At 36.9% G+C, this 16,153-nt stretch overlaps 1 protein-coding gene across 2 annotated transcripts in view; it reads left to right on the forward strand.

The window, feature by feature from the left end:
• Positions 1–16,153, forward strand: part of Angpt1 (angiopoietin 1) — a 289,964-nt gene that overhangs the window by 215,873 nt on the left and 57,938 nt on the right. For both annotated transcript variants that reach the window (XM_008851510.3, XM_017802808.2), the window contains exon 5: positions 13,118–13,245. In XM_008851510.3, coding sequence (XP_008849732.1) covers positions 13,118–13,245 — 128 coding nt within the window. The remainder of the gene's footprint in view (positions 1–13,117; positions 13,246–16,153) is intronic.

Here is a 16,153-nt window from a genome sequence, read left to right on the forward strand (position 1 = left end):
TAATAAAATAAAATAAATAAAAAGAAAAGGGAAAGTAGAGTTGATGGTCATCATCAGAGTCTCCAAGCGATCTCTTAGGAAAGAAATAAGGTCAGGTCAAACAAGGGCAAAAGGAAAGGCCAGAGAGGACAATTTATTTTGAAAAGCAGAAGCAGTCAGAATGTCTCTAGAAGTAGAGTCTAATGGAACTTGTCGATTTCTGGGGTAAATAGCTCCAATTGTATTAATGATTTTCTAAAAACAGCAACAACTGAGGATAAGTGGGTCCAAGGGAGAAAAGCAATGAGTTTAGTTTTGAGCTATTGACTGAAGTACCAACGAGCCAGTGACCTTGTAGGCAGAGAAATAGGAATGTAGAGTTCAGTAGACATATCTAGATGGCCTCATTGGTCCGTGTGTCATCAGAGGCGATAACCTGGAGGGTGTATATAAAATACTGACTCTCGTCATTTGTGGGGAGTCGGGGGAGGAAGATCTATTAGGAAAATGAGGCAGATTGCCTTTTCTCACTATTTCCTTCAACCCCATAGCACAATTACACAGCCATGAATGTGTTTGCAATTTCAGAGAATTTACCTTCTAAATTTATGAGCCAATGTTTATAAAATAATGGATGTAAAATAAAATGAAGATAAGTAATCCAGAGTTCCTTATAGAGCAGATTAAAATTGTTTTTAAAAAACAATTGGAGGCAAACAGTAATGAGCAGTTATTATGGGGAGGGTTGTTAGAAAAGATGTTTGTATTCAGTGGAAAGTAACTACAAAGGTCATTTTATGGGGAAAAAAAAGGCACAGAAAGTGGATTTGGGGACTGGGATGTGACCTATATTAGGCAAAGTTTTCGTTAATTACATGACTCAGTTACACAAGATGAAGACCAAATGGAGGGAAAACAGACATCACTACTCACGTTCAAGAAACTTGAATGATAAAGGACAGGTAACAGTTTTAGGTTGGAAGATAGATGCACAGGACAGAGAAATAAAATAAATTTAAAAAACAAAAACAAAAAAATCTATGAGGAGAACGGGCCCAATAGCATGCTTAGTTTTCTACTAGGAAATTCACATCTCCAGGCACAGGAGCTTCCCTGGAGATTTACTTTAAAAAATGTTTTCCTATATTCTAAGAGCCATAATGATTGATGGGACAAATTTTTTCAGTGATCTGCATTACTTGGGATAGTGTGTTTTCCCAGAGGCTGATTGCTGTGGTATGGAGCATGTGATCATTATTTTTGGTCCTCTGGCCTTCTTAAAAGGTGAACAGAAGCATTAGCCTTGGCCCTAGTGCTCAGGAGTCCTTTGGCTCTGTTCTCAGAATAATTCTACCATCTGAAAGGAATTTACCTCCCGTGCAGTGTCTATTGAGTTCACAAAGTAAATCATTCAGTTAGGGGATGAGGCAGTTTGAACTGCATGTCCCCTGAAGTAAAAATGACTCTAAAAACATGGCAAGCAGTGGGAGGAAATTAAATTTTTTTGAATGTCACTCAGATAAATATTGGTAAAATAGGAAATATCGCTTTCATTGACAGAGTGAAACATTTGTGGGGGTTTTGGTTTTTTGGGTTTTTTTTTTTTTGCTGACTACTTGCAATGAACAATTTAACATTAGGTAGAAAGAGAAAGAAAAATAAAGGAAGCCATATGCTACAAACTACAGTGAGCAGTAGTTCCCATTTAGTGGGGGAAATGCTTTATCTTGACAGAAAATTATATGCCAAACATTTACAATTTCCATAAAACGAGCCACACTATCTAGTACTTCCTTTCATAAAACAGTGGGGCATAAGGGAAAGTGACTGCTTACTTTTGGACACAGTATATTCTCCTTTTGGTTGGAGCATGTTATCTGTCTTTTGAAAAGTCATAATTTCTATTAAAAAATTGTGTGAATGAATGATAACAAAATAAAAAATAATACAGTCCTGACCTCTCCCATGAACTATTTCTAAGCCACATCTTTTGAAGGAGATTTGAAATTTTGTGGTTCTCTTTTGGAATTAGGGTTTCAACTTCTGGAAAATAGATGAACTATCTCCAAAGCAATAGCTCCTGGCTGCAGCTTTGCCTGGAGGTTAGCAGGAGGAAAGACCCTTAAAAGAAGAGTGTTTCCTTGATGTTCCAACATAAATATAAACAAACTTGATCACTGGTCCTCTTAGGCCTAACTTCACAACATGGCTGGTTAAGACAAAGAAGCACAAACATTTTGAATAGAATCTCAACAAAGTCATTAATTGTGTTCATCTACACATGAGTCAAATTCTGTTGCTGTTTTCTGAGTCCAGAGATCCATTTGGTCTTTATCCTATGCAACTGGGCCATGTATTTTATGAAAACTTTACTTACTGTATCCCAGTTCCTAAATCCATTTCCTGAATCCAGGGATCCAATAACAGACTTAGTTTCAGGTAGACTGTGGTACTTAAAATTGAAATTACTGGGAGAGAAAAAAAATTTATTAACATTATTCTATAATATGTACAACAGCCTATGATCTGTAGGATAAAAATGTCTTGAAAATTCTTATACTTTTAGATGAGAGAAAAAACCCTGAGAAATATTGCAACTGTACACTTAGTTTTAAATGCATAAAGATAAATATTTTTAACATAATATTTTTCTAAAGTCCCTTGCAAAAACCCTTTAAAACTAGTGATACAGAACGTTTTCAAGGTCTTCAGGGTGGGTTGGTGGGTAAAAGCACTTGTTAAGTTCTGAGTTCCATCCCCAGAAGATCCCATGTTGGAAGGAGAGACCTGACTCCTTAAGGCTATCTTCTGACCTATACTCACATGCTGTGCCACATGTGTGCCTGCATGCACACTATAATAATAATAGAAATATTATACAAACTTGTAATTTATTTTAAATAAATAACTATAACTACATTTGATTATAATCGAATCTCATCTAGTGCTGACTGTGGTGTCCATGTTCTCAGTCACACCATCCCTGTGGAGTTGTATTAATACAGGACCTGCTAAGGATAAGCCACCTTTGTAGTGGATTTATAAAGTCAAACTTTTAAAGATAACATTGATTTCAAGCCTCTTTTAATTGTGTATTTACCATACAGCTACATTAACTCATAATTTTAAAATTTATTTTTATTTTCTATATATGAATATTTTGCCTGCACAAAAGTGCACTGATGTCGTGCAATGCCTGCTGAGGCCAGAAGGGAGCACTGGATCCCCTGGAATTTGTGTTATGGAGAGTTGTTAGCTGCTATATGGGTGCTGGGAGTGCTGGGAACTGAACCTAGGTCATTTGTAAGAGCAGACAATGTTCTTAACTGATAAGCCATCTGTCCAGCCCCATAATTATTTCTAATCATGAATATTCTGCTTACACATTCAGGATGAATTCTTTCAGAACAGTGAGTTTGAACTTTGGGTTCAGTTTTAAGTAACTATCTGGTTGTAAAGGGAGGTTTGGACAGCAATTTGAACTTGTACACACACACTCACATACACACACACACACATACACACACACACACACATACACACACACACTCGTAATTAGTCCTCCAGCACCCTTCAGCTAGGACTTGGATGTTTTCCTCATGGTTTCTTGGACCACCTATGGCATGTGCCATGTGGAGGGCAATGCATGATGATGTGGAAGAATTGGGGACAAGGACATTCATTTTAGTCTTAACTCTGCTGTCAAATGCTTAACACGAACTACTACACACCTTTGTGCCTGTCTGCTGTCCTGGACCAAGCCACCCTCTTCATGATTTGGGTCAATTTTTCCATGTCTTCCCCTAATGCCTTGGGAATCCCTGTGATCAGAGTGGAACCTCATGTAGAAACCCAATAGATAGTCAAGAACTCAAGTTTGTTATACCACAAATGCAAGAAGCAAGTGACGTGACCTGTGATGTCAACCAGCCCTTATTTACCTTAAAATTTTAAAGTGAAACTTTTTTTGGTGTGTCAGTTTCAAAAGCACCTGGAAATGTCTTTCTGCCCAGGGACTTTCATTCCATTTCTTTTTCATTTCATTTTAGTGGGTTTTCTGAATTAGTTATTTGTCCGCTTACAATAGCATAAAATGATACCTTTTAAGCTTTACCACATGCAGGGGAAGTCTTTTGTGCAAAATCAATATAGTTCAGCCAGGCTGAAAACATTACATGGGAAATTAACACACATGAAACTCCTGATATATCTTTGTTAACGTAATGACCTTCTGAACAAATGGCGAGGGTCACGAAGCAGTCATGACTGCCCAGAGAGGAAAACATGGAAATAGATTTCATGAGGAAAGAATGATTACTTCATGAAACCAAGTTTGTAACTCCACTTTGAATTTTTCTGTCAAGTATTTTTCCATTCTTGTTTCAATGCTCAGGTACTGAATATACATTCAGTTTTACACAGGACACTTCATATTGGAGGGGCATTAGAAAAATATATTCAAGTATACAAATCAAACTACACTAGCAATATATAGAATTATTTGATCTCATTCTTCCACATAAAAACATATCATAAAATTAGAAGTCCATCTGTGGTGCTGGTTGAACACAGAGCCTTATGATTGTAACACAGATGTCCTTCCACTGAGCTTCCTCCAGCTTCCCACAGCCCCAGAGACCTCTTAATTCCTAATCCTGTTAGTTTTTGAAGTTTTGGATTTTCAATAATGTACATTTCTGGTAAGGATTTCCATATTGTAGTCGATTCCACTACCTGTGACTCCTTATCATCATGTCACGATAGCCCCTTTTTGCTTTCCTGTGCATCCTGCTTCCATGAGAAGAGTCTGTGTAATTCAGAACTCAGGTATGTGCTGAGCCACTCAAGATCCTGGATGTGACTTTACTGATTGAGAAAGTAGTGCTGGAGCATCTATGACAGATGACCTACTGGAGTTTCTTTTGGGTTTGCTTTACTCCAGAGGCTAATAATTCACAGTCAAGTTCTCATCTTTATAGTCACTGAGTTCTAATACTTAAAAGTTACTTATTTTTTGATTAATTTATTTATTTTATGTGTGTGAGTATTTAGCCTGCATCTATATAAGTGCTCCCTGTGCATACAAAGCACACAGAGGCAAGAGGAGGGCATCAGATCCTCTGGAAATGGGGTTACTGATGGTGGGGAGCTGCCATCTGGGCGCTAGGAACCAAACAGGTTCTCTGCAAGGGCTCTTAACTCCTGAGCCATAGCTCCAGCCCATATTTAAAATTTCATTGTAATTAAGTAGCTTCTCTGGGCCTCTGTTTCCTCACATATAAATAATACACAAATATTCATCTTGTAATATATTTGTGAGAATAAAATGAAACACATAAAACATAATGTACATATGGAATTCAGAATTTGTTACCTGGTACTAGTCAATGAATATTAGTTGATTTTATTAAGATCATGATTATTATAGTTGTAGTATAAAGATGACAGATATTTAAGATTTTGTAGATTTTATAAAGATTTCAGATGACAGGAAAACACATTTTGACAGTTTATCAAAACGTGTTAATTAGGATGATAATGCGATGAAGTAAATAGTATCCATGTTTCTCTTATGCCAATTGAAGACAACATAGTAAAGCAATACCAGCTTTAGAATTTGACAAAAAGAGAAAACTAACTAACTTACACAGACTTCAGATTAAGAATACTTAAAACAGAATGGAGAGCTGGCTCTGCAGTTAAGAGCATTGGCTGCTCTTGCAGAGGGCCCAGGTTCAATCCCTGGTACCCACATGGGAGCTAACAACTGTCCGTAACTCCAGTTCCAGGGAATCCAATGCCCTCTTTTGAGTTCCATGGGCACTGCATGACACTGGTGCATTTACATACATGCAGGCAATACACCCATATACAAAAAATAATAAACAAAATATTGAAAAAGAATATTTAAGAGTGATATATGTTTACTATATGGTGGATAGACATAACCCATGTGCATTTGCCATTTTTTAGAAGCTAAAATGTTCTCTACAAGATATCAATCAACAGATATTTACCTCTGACTATATGTCTCATTTCAGAAAAAAATACCATAAATTTAGGATGAAAATTTGTGCATTCTTGTAGCAATAGACATTTGCGAATACATTATAACATCATTGGAAAGTCTCTTTCATATCTATGTCTACAAAATATGGAACTGTGGACTCCATAAAAATCATTCGTTTTTCAATACCCTTGAAATGTAAGGAATTACTTCTTTTACTTCTGAAGGTCCCCTCAAATTATTTATATTTCTAGGGAATATCTTTCCTGTAGAGTGTTATGAAATACCCACACACCATGCTGAGGGGCAGAGAGAGAGAGTCGAACCGTTCAACTGTGTGCTTGTTTTTCCGTTGTCATGTTTGTCATTTTTACTCATCTTTATGCTCAGTGAACTTCAGCAACCTGTGTGAATCACAGACTTAGGTCAATTCCCCATGCTATGATCTCCCTAGTGATGGTGGTTCAAAAAAATTCCATACTGTTTACCCTTGAACAGATAACTTGATCCACATGTATTCTAATGTTTCCAAAGTTTGGGAAACTATGATGCGTGCACCATATTTAAGTTTCCGATTTGTTTTTTGAGACAGTGTCTCCCTGTAATCATAGCTGGCCTGGAACTTACTGTGTGGACCAGACTGGCCTCAATCTCATAGAGATCCGCATGCTTCTGCCTCCAGAGTGCTAGGATTAAAGGCATGTGTCACCACACCCAGCTTCATATTTAAGTTTTAAAAAGAATGAATAATTTCTTATAGCAACTCACTGGGAAGTAGCCGAGAAAAGAGCTTTGTTGTTTTGCCTTGTCTCTGGTAACAAGGCTAATGACTCTCTGTGTTCTCTACTAGGGTGACTGAGACTCGGAATTAATAAACCCACATTCCAGGAAGTTTACTCTTGAGGGTTCATTTGAATAGAAGTGACCCTCTACCTCGGGTTTCATGGCCCTTCCTGAAGTCAGTCTGGTGGTCGGCTCACCATCTGGGTTGAGATTGGTTGGTCAAATGAAGAAAAAAGCAGAAAAAAAAAAAAACCCAAAAAACAAAAAAATCCAACAGCTGCTGTTCTCAGACGCAGGTTGCTTACTGACTGAATGTTGGCTGGTGAAAGATGGACATGCACCTGCCCATGTCTCTATTCTTCCCTTTAGATGACAAAGATTTGGTTGTACAGATAAGGTTAAATGAAAAGGATAAGTAATGACTCTTTCCTTAGACTTTCTAGATTTATTTGCTGATATCTGCATGAGTGAAGTCTTTGAACTGACATACCAAGCTCTTAAACTTTAGCTCAGCAAAGCTGTTCCACAGGTTTGTTATTTTAAGTGTTATCTCTTTGAGACAGCCTTCCTGAGTCTGCTTGGCAGATGGAGTACATTCTCCTTGAAAGCTCCCAATGCACTTGACATATGTCTCTAAAATAACAATTATCTGCATTCTCTCTTTTTGATACTGTGTTTACACTGGTAATATTATAGCCCTAAAAGCTGTTGCCAGCCATCTTGTGACCCGGTAGAAAACCAACAAAAGTGACTCACAAGGAAGATAAAAAGAAAAAAAAAATTTCATCACATTGTTGCACCTGATCACATCTTACCTAAAGCTCTATCTTCTTGTTTAAGGCAGTGTGAGTAGAATTTTTGCTGTTGTGAAAGTTGCTAATCATAGATACAGCTATCGTGAAATATCTACTTCTATAATAGATCTTTGTCCCATCAGGCTGTAACCTCATTAAGGTTATGCCTGGGCCCTCTTATGTCTTATATCTTATGTCTTCATTGCCTAAGTAAAGTTTTACAAATATCAGATGCTCAATCAATATCTATTGAATTAATTAAGAAAAGAATCAGAAAGACTGTTTCTTAACCTTCAGGACAGTTGTTTTTTCTTAGTTTCACTGATCTTTCACCAATGACAACCAGGAGAAGAAGAGTGGTCAGTAAGAGAAAGACAAAAGCTAGGGTTTGGCATGTTGCTAGCATAAAATGAATGAAAGCTAGTGTAGCATAAAACTGCCTGACAGACAAACAGAAATGGAAACCATGATGTCAAGAAGGAAGGAGATACATAGAGTTTAAAATGCTTTTGTATCCTAGCCATGTCTATAGTAATTGGAAGTCATGACAATGTGTAATGTAAATCTATGAGAGCAGAATCCTAGTGAACATCCACAGGTACATGCTATGCAAAGAAGTCATTAAAAGGAAGGAGAAAGCAAAATTAGAGGAGAAGAAGACTAGGAGAGGTCAACATACAAGGAGAGAGAAAAGAGAAAATTTAAGGAAGGGCACAAAGGACATGGGCCACGTGACTTTGATCCTCACAGTAGATCATATACACACACAGAGGAGACAAGAGTGGATTTAGACTTTTAAAAAGTAGGAAATTTGGGGCTAGTGGGATGGCTCAGCAGTTAAGAGTACTTACTGCTCTTGCAGAGGGCCTAGGTTCAATTCTCAGCACCCACATGGTGGCTAACAGCCATTCGTAACTCCAGTTCCAAGGGATCAGATGTCCTCTTCTGACCTCTATGGGCATTGCATGACACAGGTACACATGCAGGCAATACACTCATACACATAAATAAAAGTTAAAAATAAGTAGGAAATTTGAAATACTCTGTATAGAAATTAGATTTATGACCTAGTGTTCACACTGAAACAGTACAGGGTGGGAAAGTCAATCAGGAGACAGGATTTTCCTACTCAAGGCTGAGTGAGTGAGATACAGTGGGCAGATATCAACACAAATGTCACATGTCCCTTCCTTTCTCGATGCCTGCCTTCATGATCACGAATAGGAAGGAAGAAAGGTGATGTTAGGAAAGGGCTGATAAGAAAGGTAGGGATCAAGTCTCTGGGTTACAGGAAGGATACACCCACTGGGAGCCAAAGATTAGAAAACGAAAGATAATGTTTAAGATCAAACTTCCACATCAGTCCATTTTTGCAATGTTTAAATATTTTCAAAGGTAGACAAAGACATCCAGCAGGCTCCTAGATCACTCCTCAGCTCTACCTAGCTGCTGCCTCTTCCATTAAATCATTCATGCCATTTTCATTTACCACATATTCCTCCAGGCTCCATCCATCAAATTGAATTGAATCTCCAAAGTTCTGCAAATAAGTTTGTCACCATTTCTAACACTTGTGAAGTTCAGCAAATTTATGCTTTTTTCTTGTCTTTCCATGTTTTAAAATGATTAGGTGCCCATTTTCATAATATCTAGGCATGACACTGACTTCAGAACTCTCTAGTACTTACCAATGAAAATGGTCAAACAATTACAGTCAACAAACACAATCATTGATCTATGTATAATCATATTATTTCACCTTTAATTATCTTTGAATTTTTATTATTAGATAAAGCTTACAGCATACAGTAAGATTACTTGTTTCTTTTTTGCTTGAACAGCAAAGATATAACTCCATTTAGTCAGCGAATGAAATAAACCAATAAGGAGGGGCCAATTCAATAAAATCCTACAAATAACAAGGAAACAATAGCTGTCATGGATCTAGTAAACCATAGCATCTGAACTTGAGGGTGGAAGATGGTAGCCCCCTACCATTCCCTAGACTGCACTGGCCATCCTGTATTCTGCTGTGTCTGATCCATGAAACTGAATAATAATTTAATGTTTCCATTATCAGTGTTGTTTTTATCACTATATCGTCAATAACTCCTCTAGTATTAAGACCATGCTTCTTTCTGCTTTATAATTCACATGCCTGCCTCAGAAATATAACTACTTACACTGTAGACTGATTGAAGAAGGCACCCTAGAAGTTAATCTACCCTACATATTGCTGTTCTTTAAGCCATGGTACAAAATTTTGAAAAATACCAAAGATCACTTCTGGATGAAAGTTATTATGATTTTTAAAGGTTTTAACACTAAAATGTAGCCTGAATCAAACTCCTAGAAATAAAATTTGCTGATAAATAATTTAGAACAAATATAATCTTTCTGGAAAGAAAGAATATATTTTATGAACAGAATGTATGTCATATTTTCAAAAATGCTAATTTAAATATATTTCAAAGCAAAAATCTATGTTGTATGTGTCACCATGATAACAACAAAAAGTTACAGTTTGACTACAGGGACATTTCCTAAGTGGAGAATTTATATTGCTAATTTGAACAACATAGTGACACAAATTCCACAAAAATAAGATAATAGCCAACCTTCCCTTCTTTCAGTTCTAGAAAATGTGTGTGAAATAGCTTCTCTCTTCCCACACAACAGCCCCTTCACCCACGTCTTCCTGAAGTGTAAAAGAAAAGGGCACAGGAGGTGGAGAGAGGAGGAAGGGAATGTGTTCTCCTTACATAACCACATACAGGGGGCAGGAAGTGGTACATTCACCAAGAGAAGCATTTTCTCTTTAGATAAATGACTTTCTTCTTTTCTCACCCTTAGAAAGAAAAATGGGCTTCCCAACGGGTTCCTGTTCACCACATTTTCCTGTGTATTTCATTCCCATAAATTTTACTAAGTACTTCTTTATCTCCTACTTTGGGCATCTATTGAGCTTACTTTTTTGTCTTTAAGCATAAGAAAGGATCAGGAATTACATATTTACAAAAGTTTTGTTTTTTGGAAACTAATGGCTGATAAAGTTAACATAAGCAAAATCCAGTAAACTGTACTGATGTTTTGGGATATGATGCTTTCAGATGGTCCATTCACATGCCTGGTACCATTAAAAATGGCTTTGGGATAGGCATTTATCTATACATTTTAAATTGCTTTCCTGTATCTTTGTACAATATTTGTTCACTGCACATGAACCTACAACCTTCTAATTACTGTACTTGTTCTGTGTTGATATGCAATTGTGATGGTGGTGCTAAAATAGAATTTTAATATAAAAAGAAAAAATCATTGGTCTAGGTATGAATCATACATAAAATGAAGAATTGTTATTTTATTTTCTTCAAACACGATTCAGCAGTTTAGAAAGTTTATGTCCTTTACATTAAGAGAGTTTATTCTACAAGATTACAATGACTATTATACAGTTAAATATTATTTATTTATATTTAATTCAGTCTAGCATTTATGAATCTTCCCAAATAAATATAAAAGAATTTACTCATGGTGTATCTTTGATAGTTTCTATGAAAGATAACTATGAATTAAAGTATTTGGAAACATTTTAAATGAATATAAAGGCTAACATTCTTAAATAATTGAAACTAATTAATAAAATAGTATATATTTTTTAGAAAATACTAAATTATACATATTTTAAACATCACGTATATCTTTAGATAGGAACTATAAAATGGACCGGTTTGTATTTTGATCCATTAATAAGGACTTAATAATGACTAAAACTCAGGAAATAAAATGAGGCTCTTCTCACTTGAAAACCTGGATTATTATTAGCTTTGGCCATATTGGTATAAGGACAGGATTGCTAAAACATTTTTTGAAGGAAAAAAATGGACATCAGAATATAATGCTAAAAGTAGGTAGCAGTGTTCTGTGGGCTTAGATTGAAGGGCTCCAAGAAATTTTTACCAAAATCAAAACCAATGCTAAACAGCTCTCAAAATAGTAAAAAAATGCAAAAATATTTAGAACCCAATTTAAATACCTAGAGAGAAAATGTAAGTGCATTTTTATATTCTGTTTAATACCCTGAAGTTAAAACATCAGATGACACACAAACAAAACAATAAAATTAATGACTACGACTTTGAAATTAAGATTTGAAGGGAAATTCCTCACCATAAAGGATAGAAATCTAGCAAAGAAAGGTAATTCAGTTAGAGCCATTCTCTAGATATGCCCATAGGTACAATAGTGGCACAAATCTTATGAAAATAACCAACTGCTTTCTGATTAGATTTACATCCCACTCCACAGAAGGAAATGCATGCCTGGTACCCCAAAAAACGTGAACTTGAACTTATGGTTATGGAGCTCACAGGCCAAGGATGAGCCCACTCACATTTTTCTGTTAAATGGACATAGCATCAAATTGCACTCTGAATTTGTATCTGTTGATCTATAGATTAGTGCTGCTCTCAGACCTCATCAGAGAAGTTTGTGCAGTGGATGATCATTAAAATAGAAACTCACAATTGCTCAAAGCGTAGACAATAAGTGTCTGTGGAGTACTTTGCCACAAGTGGGACATCTATATCACTCCTCCTCCCACCAACAGTTAGAGACCATTGTGGAAGAGGGGATGAAAAGCGTATAAGAACCAGAGCTTGGGGCTGGAGTGATGGCTCAGCAGTTAAGAATACTGAGTGTTCTTGCTGAAGACCTGAGTTCAAATCCCAGCACCCATATGGCTGCTAACAATTGTCCATAACTCCAGTTCCAGGGGATCTGACAGCCTCTTCTGTCTTCCTCAGGCATTGCACAACACGTGCGCACTTACCTACATGTAGGCAATACACGCATACACATAAAATAAAAATAATTTTTTTTAAAAAAGAATCAGAGGTCAGGGAGGACAGGAAAAAAATCTATGTCTACTGTGCTTGACATGACCATTACACCCATGCACTCATGGCAGCTGTGGTTGCCTGGAGACCTCATAAGATCAAGCCAGTCAACTTTGTAGCATTGTGCAGGTGGAACACACAAGCCCCTCCTTTAACTGAGGAGCTATTAAAAATTGATGGCTTCAGAGCAATGTAGCAAGTAAGTGAGTGAGTGAGTGAGTGAATGAATGAATGAATTAAATAAATAAATATAACTTCCCTATGAAATGTGGGTACGAATGTTTTAGAAATTTGATAGAAAACATTGAAATTAGATGCTACCAATAAGGGATATTACATGACCAGGTAATTTGCCCTGGAGGCGGTGTTTTGCAGGCTTTAGAAAAACAGAAATGAAGAAATTAAAGAAAATATAAGTATATAAATGGAAATTGATTGATAGCTTTTTCCATTGGGAGTATTTTTATTATTTTACTAGTCATTTAGAAGTTTGATCCTCTTCCTTATGTTTTATGTCTTCAGTATAAGCAATATCAGCATTCTGAAAAGCAAATGAAGTCCTGCCATGCTGCGGTCCACTGGGCAGTGATGATACCAAAATCTTATTCGTATATTGCAATCTCTCTCTCTCCTTTTTTTTTTTTTTTTTTTTGCAGTTTTGCTAAAGGGAGGAAAAAAAGAGGAAGAGAAACCATTTAGAGACTGTGCAGATGTATATCAAGCTGGTTTTAATAAGAGTGGAATCTACACTATTTATTTTAATAATATGCCAGAACCCAAAAAGGTAAAAACAGAAGTGTTTTATTGTTGTTGTTTTTATAATATTTTGTTATTTTTATTTTATGTGTATGAGTATATTACCTGCATGTATGTGAGTGCACCCATGTCATGCAATGCCGCGGAGGTTAGAAGAGAGCTTTGGATATCCCTGGAACTGGAGTTAAGGACAGTTCGTAGCTGCCATGTGGGTGCTGGGAATCGAACCCCGGTCCTCTACAAGAGCAGTCAGTGCTCTTAACCGCTGAGTCATCTCTCCAGAAGTGGTTGTTGTTGTTGTTGTGGTTGTTGTTGTTGTTGTTGTTGTTGTTGTTTTTATGAGATGTAAAGCACATACTGGTTGGATAGCTGGAGAATCAGATCAACTTGTGAGCTGTTAAACTTGATTTACATGCACACGTGCACATGCACTCACACACACATGCATATAGAAATGCACATACATGCTCCCAAGCACAGTCACAAGTATACCCATGTGCACACACGTGCACACACATGAGTACATATGTGCACACATATGCACAAATAGACATTCTTGAGTTCTTTTCTCATAGAAATTCTATGTTTCTCCTGTTCATAGGGGATGAAAACTCTATTCTGCAGACATTCTCTAACTCTAGCACCTTTCATTCTTTGGCCACATAAACTTTTATTCTTTCTTATTCCCTGGATGTCCCTTGTTCAGAAATGTCTGCTTGCACAGATTGCATCTTGGTGCCACATCCACCCTGAGTGCCTGGATAAGCATTAGAAGTCATCTCCCAATATCCTAAGAAGTCAGGTGTACACATCATCTTATGTGGGAATGGGGCACATAGAGATATTTTCAGAATTATTAGTGCCATTAAATTGAAGAAATATAGCCTGCCTTAACTCAAAAATTTGGAAAGATATGCCTCTCATATTTACTTGAGTGTGAATTGGAAGAACAGACCCAACTTTACGTTGAGCAGGATTCAGTGAAAACTTTGAAGTAATTAAGGAATATCTTCCTGCTGTCATGACCCCATTATAGACTCCTCCCCATCCATCCATTATCACCCATCTGTGCCTTCAATCAGTATAATTAATTCGATGTCATTCATTTGTCAGTCATTGTCCAAGAACTAAACATGAAACAAAGAGTTTCCAGTGTAGTAGAGAAGGCAGGCATTTGCACAATAGTTATCAAATACTATAGAAATGTAGTGCTACAGATGGTCTTTTTGAAGCAAGCTGTTAGGGACCTTTGAGATAAGACAGCCAAAACACAGTGGATCAGAGGCAAGAGTCCTGCTCTTTAACATGTGAAGGCTTAGCCAAATATTAAGATCCCAGGAGGGTGCCTGCTCTTGCTTGACAGAACAACTTTCCTCTGCTCTTTCCACATCTATTTTTACCTCTTTACTTCTCTGAATCAGGTGCAAATGTTCATGGAGGTTCTTCCAGGATTCCCTGGAAGTGACTTTGCATGATATTTTCATACTAGAGTTCCACAAGACAGAGAGTGTGCCCTTTCATATCTAATTTCCTGGGTCCAAGCATGGTTTCTTCACATAGTAAGTCCTTAGTAAATAAGCACTAGAATGAATGAGATAATGAATGAATAAATGAATGAATGAATGAATGAATGAACTGCTGATTAAAGTGTCAGCACTTCCTGATTTCAGTGTCCTTTGATAAACAAGGGAAATGACTCTTGGAGAGCCATGTGCCAGATGCCATGCAACTGTCAAGGCCAGGAGCCTGGACTACAGTCCAGGTCTGATCAGATGCTAGCTCCCTTTCTGCCACTGTCTCTAGACCCTGATTTCAATAAGAACTACTGTGTCAATAGCTCACTATTTTTCCCTTTTCTATGGACACATTTTTTTTTTCTTAACAGAAGGCTGTTTTGTTTCACAAATGGGAAAGATGGGGATGGAAAGCTCAGGAGGGAGGAAAGGTGGCAGGTGCAATTCTATGCACTTCCACCTCAGCCACTTATGAAGAACTTTGGTTTCATCTGGTTTTCACTTGAAGATTCTATGCAATGTTTTCTCAATCAAGTAATGTGTGACTTAAAATACAAAAATGCAAAAATGTGAAGAGTCAAGAATGAGGAGATGAAAATAACAGGATAAGAAGGGATTTTTGGATCTCCTAAAATCATGCCAATAAAAGGTCCTAATATCTTGGCAGTTGCACTACAGTTTATAATTTAACTTAAAAAAATTACATGACTATCTTTTAGACTCCTAAACATTCAGTTATTTGGGGCTGTAGAGATAGCACTGGCTGCTCTTGCAGAGGACCCAGGTTTGATTCTCAGCACCCACATGGTGCTTAACAAACCATCCATGACTCCAGTTCCAGGGGATCTGACGCCATCTTCTGACCTCTGTGGGCATTGCATGACACTGATGTACTTATATACATGCAGGCAGTACATTCATACACAAAAAGTTCTTTAAAAGTTTTTATAAAAAGATCCTAGCCGGGCGTGGTGGTGCACACCTTTAATCCCAGCACTCAGGAGGCAGAGGCAGGCGGTTCTCTGTGAGTTCAAGGAGTTCCAGGACAGCTGAACAGCTGGGGCTACAGGGAGACCCTGGCTCAAAAAGACAAAAAAAAAAAATCCTATTATTCATATGAACAAAAAAAATAATTTTCAAATTTTCAGACTGAGAAGATTCATAATTTTAGCATTTTTCACTACACCGTGAGTAGAAGGTAGCAGAAGTAAAGTGTCCATCATTCTATATCATTCTATGGATTTTATTCATATAGTTTAATTCCTCTATGAATATAATTCAAATCTACTTCAAAATGCACTGAGAAGGAAATGATGCCATTCATGCAATGTGCTCAACCAGGGCAGAAGAAAAGTACTTTTTCTTAACCCATCATGAATACTTTTCACATTTATATGTTTCATCCAAAAGATAATTTACATT

This window comes from Nannospalax galili, unplaced genomic scaffold (assembly GCF_000622305.1).
Source record: "Nannospalax galili isolate Female #2095 unplaced genomic scaffold, S.galili_v1.0 scaffold284, whole genome shotgun sequence".
NCBI classification, from domain to species: domain Eukaryota; kingdom Metazoa; phylum Chordata; class Mammalia; order Rodentia; family Spalacidae; genus Nannospalax; species Nannospalax galili.